General features: G+C 45.0%; 1 protein-coding gene across 6 annotated transcripts in view; it reads left to right on the top strand.

Moving 5' to 3' along the window:
• LOC127616298 (zinc finger protein 521) overlaps positions 1-21,628 on the top strand; it is a 127,427-nt gene that overhangs the window by 23,376 nt on the left and 82,423 nt on the right. For all 6 annotated transcript variants that reach the window (XM_052087813.1, XM_052087812.1, XM_052087809.1 and 3 more), the window contains one exon: positions 3,123-3,326. Coding sequence is in view for 4 of the 6 variants with exons in the window: in XM_052087809.1 (XP_051943769.1) it covers positions 3,123-3,326 (204 nt within the window). In the remaining 2 variants the exon portion in view is untranslated. The remainder of the gene's footprint in view (positions 1-3,122; positions 3,327-21,628) is intronic.

Genomic DNA, 21,628 nt, shown 5'->3' with positions numbered 1-21,628 from the left:
GATAGCTAGAGCAAAACAAAAATTATGACTTAGTTTTTAAACACACTTTACATTTTTTATTGTAAAGTGTTCATTCTTCATTCTTTCATTCTTTCTGAAGGAGGTTCATGGTTTTGGTTTCCTGTGGTAGAATTTGTTTTGTCCATGTACGCATTTGTGATTTGTTCAGGTGCCTTCTAATTTTGAGGTGAAAATGCCCCACAGCTGATGTGTTTTAACATCTGATGCGAAAACGGCTTTAAAAGCGTGTTACCTTGATATGAGGAGAACCTCTGGACCACCCAGGCTACCTCATGTACTACAGATTCATGTGTTGTGCCTGCACCTTAAAACAAAAACACAACTTGTATTTTTTTTAACTGAAATGTAAATTATTGACATTTATGGCCCCGGAGGGGCTGTTTTTATTTCTTTGTTGTAAAATGCTGGAAAGCCAATTTTCGCAACGGAAAAAAAAAGTTAAATTGGCGACTGTTAATGCGTTACTGAAGCTGGATTGCCTTCTGTGGTGGTCTATACCCTCTTACGTTGTGTTAGCATGAACAATGGAACTAACATTTCTGGCTAAAATTATGGCAGGCACATGTATGAAATTTGTTGCACATTTAAAGAGTCAGTGATGTTGATAAATGTATTTTGGATACTTATCCTTCTTGCATATATATTTTTATACTTTAAAGCATCAATATGTAGAATATGAAAGAAATGATCATGAAGTGCAGTCGCAGCTTTAACGCTCATCACTAGTTTACGATAAGAATAATATCGCTGCCGTTGCCACGGTGACCATTTTAGCTGTCTATAATGACTCTTGGGCCATCCCGGAACTCACTCTCTTTTTATGTCATGTCACTCTATCATGCTTTCAAGTATCAATGTGTAATAATTTGCCCATGAAGTAACGCGTGGTATTGGGCAATAACGGTGACTCCAGATTACGTCATGTTGAGTTTTGTAATATTGGTGAGGCTACCAGGACAGATCTAATGCTGCATTAGTTTACATGACGCATGGCTACCCATTTCTTCGGAAAAGAGTCAGCAGTATTATCAGAGAAATTAAGGATTCCAAGCAGCATTCGGGGTAAACAAAATGAAAAAGGATTTCACAGGCATATGCTTGAAAAAGAGTTGACTTTCTAGAGCCTATTGTCATTCTGTGTCAGTAAATGAGGTCTATATTGTCTGGCGTTTGGCCCCCAGAGCGACAAAGGCTCGCGTCTGTGAGGATTGGGTTGGGATTTTCATTTTCATGAAACACCTTCCGCTCTCTTCTGCATGCTCCCACCGGGGACCACCGGGGCTGATATTTTTAGAGGGCATGTTCAGTGTGCGGGAGGGAAGGACAATGGAGGGTGTGATGTGGCATCAATACTTTGCTGCGAGTTTTGCCAATAAGGGGGAAAAACCTGAGTGGCCTTGATGAGTTGTGTGGAGTGGAAGCACTGTTTCCTCAAACAGTGGCCTCCCACTCAAATAAATGCACAGTCTATTATCAGTTAAACCTTTTTATAAGGAGACACCACGGTTCACACATGCACCTCAAAGTATTTACTATGTATATAGCTGCTAACCAAAACAGCATCACCTCCTTACTGCGCATTTTCCTAGCCACTGAGGTGCTTTGTGTCCACAATACTTTGTGGCACCTGTACAATAGAATGTCAACTTCAAATATTTTCGTTTTGTATCACTTTCGTAAAAGTGATCACATTTCAAGAGGAAAGAATGAGAGTTTTTATGACTGTCAAACAAGTCAGATTTGACCCGTTTGACAGCATGAAAGAGTGAAGTGAAAATGGAACATGGCAGGGTTATAATAGTTTTGGATTTTCATTTCGGTTAGCTTTCAATTTCATGTTGAGTTTAGTTTTTTTTTTTTTAATTTGGCGAGTTTTAATGATTTTTTTTGGAGCGTGACTTTGTTTGGTTTTATTGTTTTTTATTTTGTGGGGGGAAAGGTTTAATTTTTATTAGTTTATATTTTATTTATACAGTATATAAATATTCATATATGTATACATACAGTATATGGATATACATATATGTATACCTGTACACAGATATAAATCTATGCACACATATCATATATATATATATATAGATTCATAGATTGCAATGCACAGTGTTTGGGAATCATTGCTTTTGACGGTAGCCACTGTGTCATGCGAAAAAAGGATCTTCTTTCTTCATGTTCTCCAGGCATCCATGATGGAGGTTTAAAATGGCTGCCAGTTTAGGACACAAGCTCCTTCGCCCCACAGGGCCTCAGCCAGGGTGGTGATGATTATAAGAGTGGCTTTTTAATCAGCCTTATTGTGGAGTGTATTGGTCACAGCAGGGGAGGGCGAGAAGCGCACATCGCCGCCCGCTCATAAAGTGCACGTTTGCCCGCGCAAGGCTTTCGGCTTCTTGGTGTTGTCTCGTGGCAAAGTTGTGATTAAAAAGTGGGATGTCGGTGGTCAGCCTTTCGGCTTTCACATGTACAATGGCAACCAGAGACAATCGTGTGGATGGATTGAAGGATATTGATGTGCGCGACCTGCAGCCTGCAAGCCAGGCTGAATAATTTAGGGAAGTGTTTCATGACGACAGTGGAACACACACACACCCACACACACACATGCATCAGTTTTGTGTGTCTTTGTGCTGTTGTGGCCTGGAATGTCTGCTTAATATGTTTTGTCTCCTGACTCATGCAGTCCACAACTACTCCCTGCTTATTTCTTTTTTTTTTTTGGTCCAGTCCAGCCAAAAGCTGCAGTCCAGGATTTATTAAGTACACTTATTCCCATCAGTCTGCTTTCATATCCCGAAGTTTTGCTTGGGTGAAGCAGGGCAAACATGGCATATAACCATTTCTAATAACAGAAGTGTGTGTGTGTGTGTGTGTGCGCCTTTCACCAAACCAACACTTTTGCGATGGTACGAGTGGTTGACTTACAAGGGTTAAAGTGAACCTGCATTTTTATTACACTTTTTATTATAGTTTTTTTTCTCATTTTTTATGATTAAATCCAAGCTTCAGAAATCTAGTTTATTGCTGCCCAAAGGATAACAGTGGGTTACCCGTTTTTGTTTGACCCTCCTCGCTGACTGTGTCATTTCCCGTGGCTCCCCCAGATCCAGAGTGCGCCCCCGAGAGGGCGTCGGAGGACGCGGAGAGCGGGCGTCTGAGGAAGAAGAGGCTCCTCTCTCCCGAGGAAGTCGAGGAGGGAGAGGAGGAAGACGAGGAGCCGGCGCTGCACAGCTGCGACAGCTGCCGGCAGGTGTTCGAGTCGCTGAGCGATCTCACCGAACACAAGATTAATCAATGCCAGCTGACAGGTAAACAACGCTCAGCCCGCCGCGCCTGCCCGCCACTCTGCCATTCACTTGCTCACCCTCGCCGGAGAATACGCTGTCGCTGCGCCGAGAGGGGAGCCCCATGCCAGACTGTCGCTTTGGCTCGGCTTGGCACACATTAGTCATGTTTGCTGCACATCAATACCTACAGATGTCACGTACAAATAGGCTGTCCTTGTGCTACTCGACTGCAGGCTAATGAGAGCGCAATGAGTACGTTGTCAATTTTTAAGGACAGGTACCTTTTCACATTTGAATTGGGGCGGTACCTACTTTCTGGTACCTGGAGATTAAGAATGTTTTATCAAATTCAAATTGACATTGAAATGTAGTAAAATGCAATTATCAAATCACAAAGGCTATATATAGGAATTTAAAAAAATATATTATATATATATATATCGCATTAGAGCTAAATTAATTGGTGCTAAGCTAAGTAGGACCAATTGATTTATTGTTTGGTCAGCGGTCCCTTATGTGGGCATGCACTTTAAATGGTTTGACATTATAATTTTTTTTCAAATGATTTTGCATGTCCGCAAGCCACACATGGCTCAGGGACGCATGGGAGTCGCTAAATTGCAGTTTGTGAACGGCTGCTCTATAGTAAGAAGAATGGCAGGAGTCCCAATGCTAGCGCGCTTCCAGTGGAAGCAAAAAAGAAGGGTGCCATTGGCAGTGTGTGTCATTGACCTGTTGATGGATGAATGGCGCTATAAATACTCTGACAAGGTGGCAGAGAGAACTAATGATGTGATTTGAAGGTTTTTGTGTGCATGTGAGTGTCGTCCTCTCACGGACATGCTGTCCTCCTTAGCACATCCGCACACACCACAAGCTCCTATTTTCAAATCCAGTGGAACCTCCAAAAGAGTCCATTCTGCACCATTGGTTGACTGCTAACAAAGCTGTTGTAATCGCCTCTCATTTGTTATTTCCATTATTAATCGCTATTGGACATTGGCCCAACGTGCAGCAGGTTTCTTTCCAATGTGTCATCCTACATATTTCATGTCTATAACTGAACTTGACTTTTTTTTTAAACTTCTGACAGTCCCTCGTATGCCATTAAATCCGCCTTGAAATTAAGTCAAATGTATTTACATCCATCCATTCATTTTCCGATCGGCTATATCCTCACAAGGGTCGCGGGTGGTGCTGGAGCCTATTCCAGCTGTCTTTGGGCAGTAGGTGGGGGACACCCTGAACCGGTTGCCAGCCAATCGCAGGGCACACAGAGACGTACAACAATCCGCGCTCAAACCAAGGAACAATTTGGAGTGTTTAATCAGCCTGCCATGCATGTTTTTGGAATGTGGGAGGAAGCCGGAGTACCCGGAGAAAACCCACGTAGGGCTGGGGAGAACATGCAAACTCCACACAGGAAGGCCGGAATGTTATGGACAGTTTGCGTTGCGCTGTGAGATGCTGATAAAGATCGCATAGCGCTCACATAGTTGTTGTTCCACAAGTTTGGAGAGAATCAACACTGCCTCTCTTAGTGGCAACCAAATTGTGCTTTTAATTTGGCCTCACTCATGACTTCCAACAGAATTCTTAACGATGGATAAATAAATTAGAGCAGTGGCGCTACTCTATGTTGCTGCATCTGCTAGATATCTCCAATTGTGTTCCAGTTGAGAAGTCTTGTAATGAATCATGAATGATTTGTGTTGTCTGCGCTATTTTTAACAGTTTGGAAGCGGCAGCATTGTGGTGCCCTCCTATTTTATCCAGTCACTCATTTTTTTAATATCGCTTGTCCGCATTGGTGTAGCGGGTAAACTCGGATGACTGTGGGAGGGAGGCGGGGGGGGGGGGGGGGCACCCTGGACTGATCGCCACTTAATGGCAGGGCCCGTAGACGTAGAAAAACAACCGCTTAAACATTTGGAGTCTCCAGTAAAGCTAACATGTAAGTTTTTGGAAATGTGTCAAAATATCATGAAATGTATCACAGCACTATCAAGCCTGAAGTGGCAGAAACGTCTTTAACACGGCTGACCCTTCTAATCCAATTTCATCCGTCTCACTCTTGATTTGTCTGTTTGGGAACATCAACACACAAAGGGCATGATTTAAGAGGCGGCGGGGGCTGGAATTAAAATTCTCATTGCTGTAATTAGACTTATTTTGTGGCGTAATAGTCGGGAAATAGTCGGCGGTGTTGTGTGAGTGTGATGTTTGATTGGAAGCTTTTATGTCGAGCGCTGGTTGTACTTTGTGGTCACGACTGACTCAGCCATAGTCCTCATATAATTGAAGCCGGGCTTCTATAAATGTCAATCTTATGGGCAAATAACTCTTAATTGCTCAATGCTGATAGGGGGGGAAAAACAGAGTTTAGATAAGAGCCCCTGTGGAAAGCAAACAAAAGATTCTAATTGCCATTAGGGCATTGTGATTGTGCAGAAACACTCTATTAGTATTCAAACGCAGTGGGAGAAAAGAAACTTGGAGATGGCATACTAAGTACTGCTCAGTGTGTGTATGCGTGCGTGCGTGCGAAAGCGTCTATCTGTTTGTGTACACTCCCAAAAATGGGAGAAGATTTCCTTTGTGGCATTATGTAGACATCCATGACCAATTAATCTGCCTTACATCCAGCCTCCACTCACAGATGGATGCTTTATTAGAGACATTTTCTAATCAAGAAGCAGCACCTGCTAAAAAAAAAATCCAGTTTGACTATTTCAAACATTTTCTGTTTGGGAAGAAAACTGGCATATTTTTGCTTTAGGAGGGTGTGACATTTACTTGAAATGAACGTGGCTGTCATATTGCATTTGTTTACTCAACAGTTGGTAGGGCGGGGCGGGGGCGGGCGTGCATTTATTTGTACAGGCGTATGTTTGGAACAAAAATATTAAACAATCCACTACATTTCATGTCGATTAAACCAAGGGCTACTTTGCCAAAAACACCTATGGAAAGGTGCACCCAAAGTCAATTTGGAGCTGTTCTTGAACCCTTTGGTCTCTTTTTGAAATGTTCAAAATTTTATCCCATACAGTAAGAAACTGTGTAAGTGCTGCCGTCACTGAAATATAGATGTTCGAAAACAGAAAAAAAAGGCGAAACTTATGTTTGTCTAATTTCTTTTCACACCTAGAAAATTGATTTAGAATATTGATTAGGACTTGAAAACACTCCAGGATCAAAGCTTGTGTTCTCCCCAAGTTCCGATTCAAATTTGTCAATTGTAACATGTAGGGTACCGTTCAAATCTCCAGAAACTCGGCTTTTAAAAGACGTATAACATGTTCACACATGTACTCAGCTGATGACGTGCATCAGCGATTTGTTTGGACAGATAAACTTTAAGGGTTTAAAACTGCTTCAATGAAAAGGACAATCACGTGAGCCGCTGTCCGGTCGTTTGAGAAGAGAGATTGCGCGGAGTGCAGTAGAGGTCTTCTGACTAACATGGCAGCTGATGGTGACTAACCTACACTTGTTTACAGTCGGTGTTCAAAAATAACCCGGGATGATGAGCCACGTGCCGCTTCTTGCTTTGCGTGTCGCAGCCATTTCTGATATATTCCACGACATTCTTTTTCTCATCTTGAACCAACCACTGGAAAATACCAAGAATTGTATTTCTAGTTCATTCCGAGCAAGGAAGAGAAGAGCTTGTATAAAGTCTTCAGACTATTAATACGGGAGCGGCCGTCCGGTTTATATTCAACATTGACGGGTCTACAATCGTTAGTTACTTGGAACAGAGCGTAAAGGAATATTTTTGGGGTGAGGAACCAAAATGCTGTTTCACCAAAACGCGCCCATTCTCTAATCTTATGTGGCGGCCTGTTGTGCTAAATTCCCGTCCTACTATCTGTCTGTCATCGTGGCATGGTTTTCTATCCAACGGAACAATGGAAAAGACCAAGAGTTGAAGTTCTTGGTTGGAAAAAGGAGAGATTGTGCTCAGCAGACACGTGCTAGTATTGCTCTGCTGTGCATTATCTGACCACAAGCAGCACCCTGTTCTGCTAAACTTCGATAACAGACAATCGGTAGAGCTTCTGTTACGGTATAAGATGCTAGTCATGCTTACATAGAAGCGCACTGCATAGCAGGTCATGTAGTCTGACGGAAAACTCAGACAGAAGTCAAAAGCGACCACGCCCAAGATAGACAGAAAGAGAAAAAAGATGTTACATGTCACCAGGATCAATGGCGACCATTGTCCAGCCCCCATCCCCGTCTGGTGGAGGTAAAACACCTTTCCGTGCACTTAAGCCGTGACCACTGCAGTGCGCTAAGGGAGCGCATGGGTATGGATTGCCTTCTGTCCCAGATGCAATCGGCGCTATCGATCGCACTAATGCTGGACTGCGGAGGAAGGCGAGAGGCGGCGTGGGGGGAGGGAGAGAAAGAAACGGGGGCGGGGGGGGGGAGAAGGAGAGCGAGTGCTGCAGGAATGCGTCCCCCGGGAGCCTCCGGCGGGCCGGGGCAGGGCTTCAGGAATGCTCCCCCGGAGATCTCGAGTGAAGGCTATGGGCACGGCTGCAAGAATGCTTCTCTGGGGAGTTGAGGCCGGCCTGGGTAGGACTAGAGGAATGTCACCCCCCCCGCCCCTCCCCACCCCCTCTCGCCTTCCCTCCAACCAGAGCACCCCTTCAACTGCAGGGGCTCCAAAGGGAGGCGAAGCGAAGGGAGGCGGGGTGGCCCCTGCGGCTCCAGGATGGCTGCAGATCAGGTTTCCATGCGGGGATCAGCATCCTGCCGACAGGGCTTTAGGCCGCCTCGGCGAAGAGACGGGAGGCCAGAAGCTTTTTTTTTTTCCTTTTTTTTTTTTCCGCAGGTCTCGCCAGAACAACACTTCACCATTTCTTTGTCTCTCAGCAGAGGAAGTGAAATGGTGATGAGGCGAGCAACCGCACTTCTCCGTGCTCCTTGTTTACTTGTAAAGAGGAATCGGATTTCGGGCGAAAAGTTTCATTCCAAATGCGCTTTTCGCCGCACGAGTGAAGGCATTTGAATGGCACATAAACGTACATTCGACGACCATTCTTTCATGACGGCTTGCGGCTCCCCGGACCAACACCTTTCCTTGTGTCCTTAGCCCCTCCTTCCCTCCCCGCTCTCTCTCGAGAGATCCGCGCCCGGCTATTTTAACCCTCTGCGAGATGACCTTTTTAATAAGTGTCTTTCTCTGTTTTCCTGCCAGCCACTGTCCCAGCAAACAGAGCATGTCTTCTGCTTCCTCCAGATAAAGGAATCAATCAGAAAAGGGTGCGACGGAGAAGGAGAGAGAGATAACTGGGCCTCGTATGGATTTATATGATGTCGGGGGTTTTTTTTCCCTCCCGCTTCTTCCCCGTAGACATTTGCACTCGGCTTCAATAAAGCGCATCTCGGATTTATGAGGGAATGCGATGCTAACGCGCCAAACAATAACATCCTTGGCAAAATGCAGAGCGCCGAGGTAATGTGATGGAAACTGTGTGGCCGCATTTGTAATATGCGATCTGACGGCGAGCGGGGTGAACGTTCCTGAAAGCTGTAATGCATGCTGTCCTCCCGTTTGAATGCATTTACATCAAGTCTTTGGGTCAGCCACATGGAAACATTTAGTAGCATCCCCTGACTATGAGCAGCGTGCTGGCAGCCGGCCTGTGTTTTTTAACACTTTCCAACAGGATCCCATTAGCTGTACTCTGTAACTTTCTGCATTGATCCAACATCTACTATGCGAGCGCCAAGAAGACTGTGCCAGGGCTATATTTGCTTCAAAATGGCTCACACAAGACGAGTAAGTGACAAGAGCAAGACCTGATTAGTCTAGCTCAGAGCTGAGTTCCGCTGTTTTTTTAAAAAATGTGTGTGTGCGGCAGCGTCTTGCGGCATCCCAGTACAAAGGGGCGGCGCGCTCATTACAAGGATTTGACAAGGCGAGAGAATGGCTCACTTCTGGCATGCCATTTGGGCCGGCGTCCTGTCTCGACTGTGCTAGCGTGTGCCGTGCCTGTTCCGTGTGAAAAGGCGAGGGGAGCTTTCAAGTCGCCGGCTTTGGCTCTCAGTGCGCCTGTGCCAGTAACATTAACAGGAGTGTCATTAGGAATTCAAAGCATATGCCCTCATGAGAATGTCTCTCTCTCTCTCTCTCTCTCTCTCTACCCTGTGCCGCACACTGCACACATTATGCACTGTATAAAGTATTTATCGGCCTTTGTCAGACGAGGGCTGCATTTCCTGTTGAAAAACAATCACAGTGAGAACGGAGAGATTTGACTTGCATGCTCAAGCCAAACGGCGACTCTTTACCTTTGAATCATCACAGTCACGCCCCCCCCCCCAACCCCCATCCCTCCCGAACACACACACTCACTCTTGTATCTGCTTGGTCAGCCAGCCATCCGCTCAGAGCGCTCAGTCATGCACACATGCCACATAGTAGCAGCACCTGCGCGCATTCACGTTGCAGTTTAGATGAGGCATCGTTTACTGCCCCTGAGGCTTCACTTGACCTCCTTCACATAGCATGTGGATAACAGCCGCTCACGAATCAGCTGCATTTATTGGGATGAAAAACGGAACGCGAGAGCCGGCAGTTATTTGACCGTGTGTTTCTGATGTAGTTTGGGATTTATTACATTCATTTATTTATTTTTTATTCTGTTGGTTTTAATCAAGTTTTAGGGGCTGCTTTTTAATTATTCTTTTTTCCAATGCTGTATTTTAGTTTGAGTTTTTATTAGTCGGAGTGTTTTGTAGCTACGGATATACAGCAGTACCAAAATAAATACTAAATATAATATTATAATATAAATTATTATTATATAAAATAATATTTAAGTTATACTGTATGTCCTTGTTCTAAATTGTCCCTATGTATGTCAGTGGGAATGGTTGTTTGGTTGGTTGATTGGATGTATGGATGGCTGGATTGGTAATGTTACACAAGGGCCAGTGAGCTGGCTAATTGACATGAAGCGGAGATGTTGTGAAGGGTCTGAAAGGTCTGTGGTGAGCAGAAAACTCCTCGCATCACACCGAATCTCCACTACGTCGCACCTCTGCGTTGACTTCATTGAGCCTGTCGACCAAAAACCTGATTATCGTTCCCGCTTTGTCGCCATGCACGACGTTGGCTCTGCCTTCTTTTTGTTCGCTTCTTTTTCAGCTGCACGGGCACATTAAATCTTAATAGGGCTGCGTCTGGCCACGTTGAATTGCCGAGCGTGTTGAGCCTCCGCTGCTTTTCCTCCCTCCGGCAGGGACACTTGCTCGTGGAAGTGGAAAACAATTGCGTAAAAAAGAGGGGCTCTCCCACCCTCTGTACGGAGCACAAGTCACTCGGGCCGTTCTGCCCAAGATCAGAGACTGAAAGCGACTCCGACTTGGGAGCGGCTTAACCCTCGTGCGGAGTAACTGTAGTCTTAATTGCATTAGCCCTTGACGTTTGCTGCAAAGAAGCATCTCAGCGGTAACTGTTGCATGTTCGCAGAGCGTCCAGAAAACAAAGGGAAAGGTGACTTGTGCAGTCTGTGGCCGCTTTGCGGCGGAGGCAGGTGGTGATTAGCCGCAGATGAGTTGACCACTTGTGCATCCAGTGCACCGCATTGCTGGCTGGAGCTGCCGAGAGCCAGATAAGCCTGGCATCGGGCTCACTCTTCCGCAAGGACGCGCTCCAGGCCTGCTTGGCCCACCGTTCGCCTTTCTGTTCACACCATTATTAATACCGTACAGGTTATGTGCAGCCACTCGGAAAAGAAACCAAGGCAGATGTGGTTAATTGACACTCAGTTTCACACAATCGGCTGGATTCTTGATGGTGAACGATTTGATTACGATGCCAATTTCTCTTTTGGCTCTCCTTCGTCCATGTAAGTTTCTTTAGTTGTGAGTTCATTTATTTGTCTTTTGTGTGCAACTTTCTGTCAACAGTTTTTAACAGACCAAACAGATTTGGACTTTTATCTCCAAATCTTGCGACAAATTCAGACCTAGTGGAAGATCATATCTAAAAATCTAAATTTTCAGATAAAAATCAGGTTGGTTTCATTTATTGATTCTTTGTGCTTTTTTATGTCAAGATAATATTCCCTTTAAATTGATCTTCAAATCCTGAAATTGATTAGAGGGTACATGGTTGATAATCCTGTCAAAACCTACGTCTGACACGCCTCCCCCCCACCCTTGCCCCCAAATTTTCCAAATAGGAGAAGTTCCTTTATGCCTGAAGTACTAATTAGTTGGAACACAGAATTTTTCCTTTATCTTTTTCCAAGGTTATCCACCTATTTAAAATGTGCGGGTGTGCTGGAGCCTATCCCAGCTGTCTTCGGCCATTATGCGGGGTACACCCTGAACCGGTTGTCCTGACAATCGCAGGGCACAGAGAGACAAACAACCATTCGTGCTCACGCTCAAAGCTAGCTACAATTTAGAGTGCTCCAATAACCTGCCATGCATGTTTTGGGAATGTGGGAGGAAACCGGAGTACCTGGAGAAAAACCCACACAGGCACACACGGTGCGTTTCAACAGTGTGCTTGACTTGAAAATATCATAAAATGACTGTGAGGCACGTTTAGCCTTAACCCCAAGCCCAAGAACCGTAGTGTAGCCTTTTCTGAGCCCGCTGGAGGTATTCGACCCTGTTTGTCCCGCCAAATCCTGTTGAGACTCCCAAAAAGCCCATAAAGGTTTGCATGGAAATGTAGCACGCATTGATCCCCATAGGGTTGTTTTCCCTTCAATGGCGAATATGCCAAAGCTGCCAGGAATGGGAGGAAAGGAAATGGGGAAACGGAGGGCAGTGGAAAGAGTGACCATTCCAACAGGTTTATGTCTCCCGGGTGAGGGGGGTTTAGCACTGTGCAGAGCCAGCTGTGACGGCATCCTGCTAGCCACTCTGCTTTGGGAACTTTTTAGGGCTATCGTTGACTCAACATTTCCCTTCTCCACCTCTCCCTGGGGTCAATGTTTTTGTTGGCCGGGCTGTAGTGCTTGGGTGGAGGCTGCTATAGGGCTCTGTGGAGCAGCCACTCCTAAACTTGAGGATACGGGGAGTCGAGCCACCCACAAGGACAGGGGTTCTCAAATATCACGTGAAGAAAACACCTTGGTTCGCGAGTACTAATTAACATGTTCCGATTGGAAGGTGGTGTTCATAACTTGAGTTTTATGTTCAGGATGGGTGTCGTCTCTGACGCCGGCAGCGGGACTTTGCTTTTGAGGTGGGAACAGACCGTGTCATTTCAAAGCCGTGTAGCCAGGTAGCAACCGAGTTGTTGCACACAATGGCGGCCGTCCAACATCGCCGAGGAGCTAAAGGTCGCCCAGACGAGTGATCGTTCCTGCGAAGTCGATCGGTTGATTTGAGAGTCTCTCTAAAGAGAGAATGGCTGCCACTCGCCAAAGGTTGCACAGATTCAATTTGGTGCATATCTCTGTTTAAACAAACATTTGCTGGTTGGCAAGTTTTGTTTGTTTGTTTTTTAGTCAATCGGATAAGTCAATGACTTCTGATGCTTCGTTCCTCAATTCTCTAAACGTGTATCCACTGTCTACCAATGAAACGAAGAGCTCCTTGGTTCTAATAGTCCAGCCATTCTGTACCTTAAGGTCCACCATAGGTCCACCATTTTTTTCCCTCACTTGTCTTCTGTAATGCGAAGGTCAGTTAGTTCGTATGCTCATCTTCTCAGTTTGTTACATCAGTTTGTCCATTTATATGCACACACAATGTAAATGTCTGTTTGGGGAGTAAAAATGCCAGTCCAAACCTTGGCCATGAGGGACTCAGTTTGATGATGGGAAAGCAAGGGCAGCCATTTCAATTCTGAAATTGTTCTACTACTGCGACCATATATTTTGGTGTACAAAGCCCAAAACTAACAGTATTTTCTAGCTCCAGCGAAAACCTGGCAACTTTTTTTTTGTTGAAAGTCTACACATACCATAAATGAGAGGACTAATAAGGCCCATCAGGTTACTGTCTAGCGCGTAGCGGTAACGGTCTAGCACATAGCGGTAACGGTCGAGCACATTGTTTTCATCATCACCTTGTCTGTCAAAACCTTGTCTGTATTTGACTTTATCAGCCTCATTCTATATGCAATGCAACGCACACAAAGATCAGATCAAGTGATGGCCCGTACAGGAGATGGGGGGTGAAGTAAACAAAGTGTGGATCTCCATATTAGGATATTAGGAGTAAAGACATGTTACACCACCATGCTTTGTTGGACACCTCCCGCCATTAAAGTCAACAGAATAAAAACCGCGCTGTGATTGTCTTTTAATCCAATTGCCTGATTATTCGGGCCTCCCATTGGCCGTTCATTACTCTCACATGGCGCCCGTGTGGGTTGTTATCACCCAATCAGGCGCAGGACAGTATTCTGGAAAGCGCGCTTTCGTTTGCAGCCTTTAAACCCTGCGAGCCTTCGCTCTCTGCGGACCCGCCAACAGAATGCCTAATTCCAAAGTAAACTGATTGCTCTCCGCAACCAGATTACACTGTGATGATGTTAGCCAAATGAGATCGCTACTCGGATGCAACCAGGGCAGGCGAGGATGCTAGCTGCAAGATGACTGATCAGCATGTTAAGGGAAACAAGGTTGAAGGAAAGAAGAAGACGAAAAAAAAGATGTGGAAGGTGTGGTAGGAATCGAAAGAGCGCCAGTGAGTTGTGTGTGTGCGCACCGTGGGGGTGAGCAGGAATGCAATTTGCTTCTCACCTCGGGCGACTGGGCTCTGAGGCCAGTAAATATGCAAACAAGCTTAGCCTGGCCATCAATATGAAGACCCTGGATGATTACTAATCTCCAACGTAGAAGTAGATTGAGATGTGCTTAGCATCGCGTCGCAATTTATCGAAACAGAACATGTAAGGGGGCTCAAGTCAAAACTTTGTCGGAGTTTTGAATAATGTCGCACCTCGACTCGCGTGGTCGTGAGATGCCGCATGCAAATCAGCATATGCTGTCACCCACCTAGAAAAACAGGTGTGCTTTCGGTGTACAATAAATATATGTACACAATCTAGACACAAAACCTCTCGTGAAAACTCTTCAAATCATCAAATGTCTACCTTGGCCAAGAGCAAACCACGCTGAAATGCATATGGTTAAATTTACCCTCAATATGATCCGCAAATGATTGCAGGAAAAACATAAATCTAAATATAAATCAATTACCCTTGCAACATTAACAACAGGATAAAATAATAATATATAAATAGTGGTGCTCCGATCGATCGGCCACCGATCGTGATCATCCATCTTTCACGATCGGCCTATTTCAGCGGGAAAGAATGTGATCGGCATCTGTTGCCATTCATTGTCGATCAGAAAATAAAAAAACATTTAAAAATCACCTGCAGATCATGCTTTGCAATCTGTAGCCAACTAGAGACCAGCCTGTGTATAGCGTAGCATTTGCTCCCTATTTCTTAACGCATAAATTTGTAAATTTTCTGCACTGTCAATTTGAAATGATGTCCTGTTTTTGGTCAATGAGGGTATCGATAGAATGTTTTTTGATTTATCTCTTAATCAAAACAAGCAACAAAAACAACAACAATTGACAGATTAATCGATTATTAAATCGTATCATTGATGATCAGAATTGACAGCAACTCTGATTGGAACACCTAAAATGGTAAATAAAGAGAAGAATAACCATTTCACAAAATGTCCCTAAACGTTTGTAAAATGACGATGATAGTAATAATTAAAATAATAATAATAATGAAAACAACATTTTAAAGAACATACAAACAAGGAGAATGAAAAATTTATATACCGTATTTTCACGACTATAAGGCGCCATTAAAAGTCTTAAATTTTCTCCAAAATGGACAGGACGCCTTATGGTGCGGAGCGTCCTTTATATGCGCTGAGTTCCAAAATCTGACTGACTGCCGACACGCTGTTTATATAGAGAAAAGGCGGAAGTGACTGTGAAAGAAGTCGGCCAATCAGGGAAGGGTGGGCGTGTATATATACATATATGGAGAGGGAGAGAGAGAGAGAGAGTGAGAGAGAGGACAGACAAGCTAGTCCGCCAATGGTGAAGGGTGGGCGTGTAAGTGGACGCCTCAAGCCAGTACCAACGCTTGTATAGCGTGTGGCAATGTGCATTGTTGCAAAACAACTCCGGTTTTGGTTTCTAAGAACCCCTGAAAATAAATTCGACAAAAAGACACGCCTACGAAGCTCAGTTCAAACTTAAAGCCACCGGTTATGCTTTTGGCATGCGTGCCCATCTCACAGCAGCGGTGAAAAAACAAGTCAAGCAAATGAACTCTGAGCTTGCCGTTATTCCCGGAGGCTTGACTAAAGAACTCCAACCGCTGGACATTGGCATCAACCGGGCGTTCAAAGTAAAGTTGCAAACGGCATGGGAACAATGGATGATCGGTGGCAAACACAACTTTACAAAGAGTGAGAGGCAGCGCTTGGCGAGTTACGCCACAATACGCAACAACGAGAGGGAACGCGGCGTTTTTGATGGATTACGGTACTTGCACAATTGTTCAATTCTTTCTACACACACACGCGCTGCCACCATGTTTCGCTCTGTTCTTTACTTTCAAATGTGGGAAAGCTTCACACGAGAGAAATGTTGACTTTGCTGTTGCTACTCCTTCTTTCCGCTCGGCAATGCGTAGCAACTCACACTAGCATGTGATGCATTCAATGACAACTGAGATGTGCAGTCCTCTGCTTCTGATACAGAGGATGGACTTTGATGGATTTCTGGGTGATGATTGATCGAAAAACGTGAGAACATTGTACGATGGCTAAATAAAATACACCCGAACTCGGTTCTGCTTTCTTTGCCTTTTTCAAAACGTGTTTTTATCTTATCTGTATGTCTTGGCATGCTACCGTATGCTTCAAGCTAACGTGTTAGAGTGCGCGCATGCATGCCGTATGTTTAAGCTGGCGTATGTTTTACCACTGTAAAACTGCGGCCATTAGTACGGTGCGTCCTGTGTATGTGTAAAATACAGAAATGTCACCCATTAATGAGACTGCGGCCATTAGTACGATGCGTCGAATAGTCGTGAAAATACGGTAATCTAAAAATATTAGCACATGTGTAAAACTAAATCTAAATAGTAATATAACACCCCAAAAAAAATCTATCGCAAAAAAATTGACATGGTAGGGCGATGGAAACGAATACATAAATTAATAATTTGAAAATTCAATCATCCAGTTAAAAAAAAAAGGATGAGTAGTTTGCATAAACCTGCTAACTAAAAATAATGAAATTATAATCGCTGAATAAATAGCTTGATGGACACTTTCAAATTGACTTGCTATTAAGTATTATGTATCCCAGATCTCAATACGATGATTGGAACCCACAAAAATGAACCCTGTTAAATTCGGACCTCTTAACCCCTGAGTATCAAGAACTTCTCGTGACATTATGCAGCAGAAACTGAGGTCGCAGCCTCCGAGTAACTTCCACCTCAGCTCATCTCAGACTACACGTTGTCAGTCAACTTTTAAATCTGAAGTGCCTGTCATTCAGCATTCTTGTCATTCAGCGTTCGTGAGCCATGCCATGGATGAGAAGCCTTTGGGGGTGTTGAGAGGAGTGGGAGTCATTAGGTGTGTGTATGGCTTAGCGAGACAGCCTTATGAACCAGATGCCTCGGGATGGCCAGAGGTTATCCTTTTGAGAGAACCAGAAGGGGTTAGATTAGCCAAAAACTGTACTCAAGTAAAATCTGGCCAACTACTAACTGTTGAGTAACTTCAGTTTTCCCTTTTTTTAATAGCATATGAATATCAAATGGTCATGCAGAATATACAGTATGACGACATATATTGTGCAAGCAATCATGAATACCTTTAGATAAAAGTACAAGGGGCTCACTGTTACACAATAGAAGTCACATTTCTTTCTCACAAAAATACTCGAGTAAAAGTTGAGCTATGTTGGAATAAAACTACTCCAACAACTTCACCTAATCCAAAAAGTTCATTGAGTAAATGTAACGGGGTAAATGCAGCTCTGTCGAGACGTCCTTATCTCTCGTCACCGTCTTCTTCTCCCTACTCTCTTCTCCTCCTTCCTTCTCCCGCTCATCTGCGTCTCTCACCACCCCCCCCCCCCCCCCCCCCCGCTCTCCACTCCCTTGATTGTGCCGCGCCGCCATCACATATACGGCCGTCCGCGTTGGAGCTTAGCGGTCCAAGACCCTGTCAGCTACAAGGAAAAGAGGAAGGACAGACAAGGGAGTTGTCTGTGGCCCTAGGTGCAGCGCCTGAGGGTGAATTACGTGTGGAGGATAGTTAGTGCGGCGAGCAGGGGTTTGCAGGTGAATGTGCTCTTTTTTTGGGAAGATTTTAAGTGCATTTGCATGATCACCTTGAGGCAACGCTTCAAAAAAAAAAAAAAGACCTTGACATAAAAATGCAGCCTCAAGTTACATCTTCCTTCAATATTTTATCCCAGAATACAACACTTTGCCCATTCGAGATGAAGCTGTACATACACCCCAAAGCCGCATCCTTTATAAGGGATAATAGGGTAAAGGTTGTCCTGCGCTCCATTGTTTCACTCATTGTAATGGAAACTTACCACAACCGCCTTGCCCTTGGAACAGCCAACTATTGTTTGTTTGTGGCTTACTTCATTCACTGCCACCCAAATGCCAAAAGGCTTTTTGACATCTATAGCAGTCAATGGTAGTGAATGAGTTCATGTTCAAGTGGGACATCAGAGAAAAACATTCTGTACTGCATTCGGTGCATCACAATGTTGTATTTATTTATTTTTGCAAGGACCAAACTACAACTTAGACTTTGCGGGATTTAATAACATGCTATAGAAAATATTGCAACACGTAAATTTACCAGAATAAACTGCTATGAGTTCATGTATTTATCTCTAGATGAGGTGAAGCAGCATGTGGCTAATTTTTCAGGGTTAGTTTTCGAACAATGGGAATCGACACTCGGTACTCAAGCCAATATCCAAGTGCTTACACGTGAGCTACTGCCACCCCAACTTGGGCACCGAGAGATGTTTTGGCTCTTTGGCAATCTGTTTATTTTCATGCCGTGTCAGACTTCAGCGTCATTGACTATTTTGACCACTCTCGTGTCAGTCGCTGCATTGAGTTTGAAGTTGATGAGGCACGACGCCCTCACTCGCTGCTGCTTCTGCAAGTCGAGCTGAATCCATGCATACTCGATGCAGATTTGTGTACGGCAGAGGAGGAATGAGCATGGGAATCGATTAGGATGGAGAAGGTCAGTGAGTGCACCTCATCCAACCAGTCATCTCACCACTCCCTCAATTTATTTCGGCGGCGAGGATGCGCACCGCTGGCTTACTGGACTCTGTGAACCGTCCATCTCTTCGGCCATCAATCTCCCATCCCCTCCCGTTCATTTATTGCACCGGCCGTTTATCCGTTCTCACCCGTGGCCAGACTGCCGCGTCTCCATTGCGGCCCTGATCTTCTCCTCCCATCTCCTCTGCCATTCATTTTCCCCGCCACTTGAGCGAGCAGCTTCTCAAGGTCTTCCCACTTGTCATCAGCAAGTCATTTTTTTTCCCCCCGCCGCCAATCCTGAGTCGTCTTCCAGCCTCCTTTTGTGTTGAGTTCTTCTACGCCTCCTAGGAAGGCGCCGTTTACCCACCCTCCATGCCCGAGTCTGCGTCTTTGTTTTATTCTGTGCGAGTCTCCACCTCTCTGCATTCCCTCTTCTCCCTCCCTCCATCCTGTCACGGCTCCTCAGTATTCCGCTGCCGTCCTGTGCGAAGTGATTTTGCCCAGACACGTCTGGCTCCGGGTAAAGTGTGGTCCCTCGAGAGCGTGCGCCGCATCCCCTTAGGTCGCCGGCACCATGAATACATTATGATCCCCATTTCCATCCTGTTGCCACGGCAGCACTTTTGGAAGCCGCAGGGCGATTAGAACGAGCGCTGTCGATACAGCCTGATAAGAGTTGGGTGCAGCAGCTGATCTTTTTTTTTTTTGGCTTAACCCTTATCTACTGCGTTGCATGCTTCAGGTTGTCCTAGGTTAAAAAAATCCCTACATTGTCTATATTAACTATAAACGACAGCAGTGGCTCTCAACTGATGTCACCCTCTAACCCACATTTTGGCAAAGTCATGACTCGGGCTGGGAAAAAAAGTCAACCACTCGGTTGTGTCTTCCATGAAAAACGTATGCATCGAAATTATTATTAATAAATTTAAAACCATAATTGTGATGCCCAGAATTGATATTCCGTTTTTTTCGCACAGACATTTCTTACTGCAGACATCCAGATGTGCATCACACTTTTACAGCAACACAAATATTCTTCTGTGGGGTATGCCCAGTTTGGGGTTCATTCATTCATTCATCTTCCGTACCGCTTGATCCTCACTAGGGTCGCGGGGGGTTCTGGAGCCCATCCCAGCCGTCTCCGGGCAGTAGGCGGGGGACACCCTGAATCGGTTGCCAGCCAATCGCAGGGCACACGTAGACGAACAACCATCCACGCTCACACTCACACCTAGGGACAATTTAGAGTGTTCAATCAGCCTGCCACGCATATTTTTGGAATGTGGGAGGAAACCCACGCAGGCCCGGGGAGAAGATGCAAACTCCACACAGGAAATGATGAGCTTTATGTAATTATTTACACGGTATTTACAGTAGCAAACAGAGCACTGTCATGATTCTGTTTGGCACCAATAGGTGGCGCTGTAGGGCTCTCGCTGCAGTTGTACACCTGTTGGTCATTTTGTAATTAGTGCTTTAAAAGGACTCCCAGCCCGACCACTCATTGTCGTGTCACTGTTTGTCGTGTTTGTTCTGGTCATGTTTAGGTTATTGATAGTTTTTGTTTCAGTCATGGTTTTGTTTGATACTTTGGCTTCGTTTTGTTTTCTGGACTTTGTTTGTTTAGGATTTAGTTTTCTCTGTTTTAAATACAATTTGTCAAGTACACCCTGCTCCTCTCTTTGCCTGCTTTTTGGGGTCCACCACCACCTCGCTATGTGACAAGCACAAGTGAGTGACTTTTCCTGACCCTTGCCCAATATTGTTCTTTGTATGTACAGTATTCATTGATGGGTGTTTGTGTTGAAGCCGTGTTATCGAAATTCCCAATGCCCAAATGATATCTCTAAAAATTCTATTTTGGGCCGCTTTAAGAAAAATAATGGTCAAGGACATTTAGGGTCTTATTAAAATGGGTCAGATTTGACCCCAAAAATATGAAAGGCTTATAGAAGACCCCAATTATCTGTTCTTTTTATTCCCAGTAGTGTTTTTTTTTCCCTGACTGAACTGAATTGATCCTACCTTCCTGCCTGCCTCTTCCTTCACTTCCATAGCACTGACTTCTTTCATCACATAGCAAGCGAGTCTCACCTTTTATATCTCCGCCCTTTCTTCTTTTGCGTGAGGGTGGGTGGGAGACTTGGTGCACATGATGTATAAAACATGCTGCCTCAGGTAGAGGATGTTGGCGAGGAAGCCATGTCCCCCACTAAATGGCCGGCCGTGTGCACGCGCCTAACACTTCACTGAGCAATCTGTCAACATGTCAGCAACACATGTTTTGTAAAAAGCCTCTGGTGGGAGCCAGGGGAGGAAAAGAAGGAGGAGGAGGAGGAGAAAAAGCACTCCTGCCAGACCAGAGAGGAAATGCTTTTTTTCTTTTTCTTCATGCTGTGGATTTTCTATTGCTGGTGCTCACTCCCATAGGGACCACCATCCACACACACACACACACACACACACGTTGTCTGTACTTCAGAAATTTGAGCTGGGGGTGGGGGTGGGGGTTTTTACCACAAACCACCCCCACTTTTCTGAAATTGTGGAGGTATATTGTGGCAGGTCCCCAAGCGGACTTTACAAATACCTGAGTTCCTGGAAATTACCAGCAGCCTCGTCCCCCCCCCGTACCCCCGAGGGAGGACTTTATCCACACCAGGAAGGGGAGCAGAGCTCAGTAGGGAGGTGACTTAATGCATGGCTGAAATAAAAGAATTTTTCTCCCTTCTCGTTTTAACTTCCTTCCTTCAGTCCCTGTACTCCCTCTCTCCTCACGTCGCCCCAGTCGTATAGTTTACTCCTCTTGACGGGCCTCGAGTTTAATAAAGTTTCCGAGGATACTGCCGCTGCCGACAGCTCAACAAATACCCCTGTGTGTTCCCTTTTGTCGGCGATACGAGCTTTTTGTTATGTGCACGCGCGTCGACGTGATTGCTGCCTTTTGTTTTGTTTTTTGTTTTTTTTTCTCTCCGCTGCCCTCTCGTCTCACTCCCTCTCTGCATTTTGTGTTCTTCTTTTT

This window comes from Hippocampus zosterae, chromosome 15, assembly GCF_025434085.1.
Source record: "Hippocampus zosterae strain Florida chromosome 15, ASM2543408v3, whole genome shotgun sequence".
Taxonomy (NCBI): Eukaryota; Metazoa; Chordata; class Actinopteri; order Syngnathiformes; family Syngnathidae; genus Hippocampus; species Hippocampus zosterae.
The sequence above is the reverse complement of the archived record's forward strand: the minus strand, read 5'-3'. Positions and strand labels throughout refer to the sequence as shown.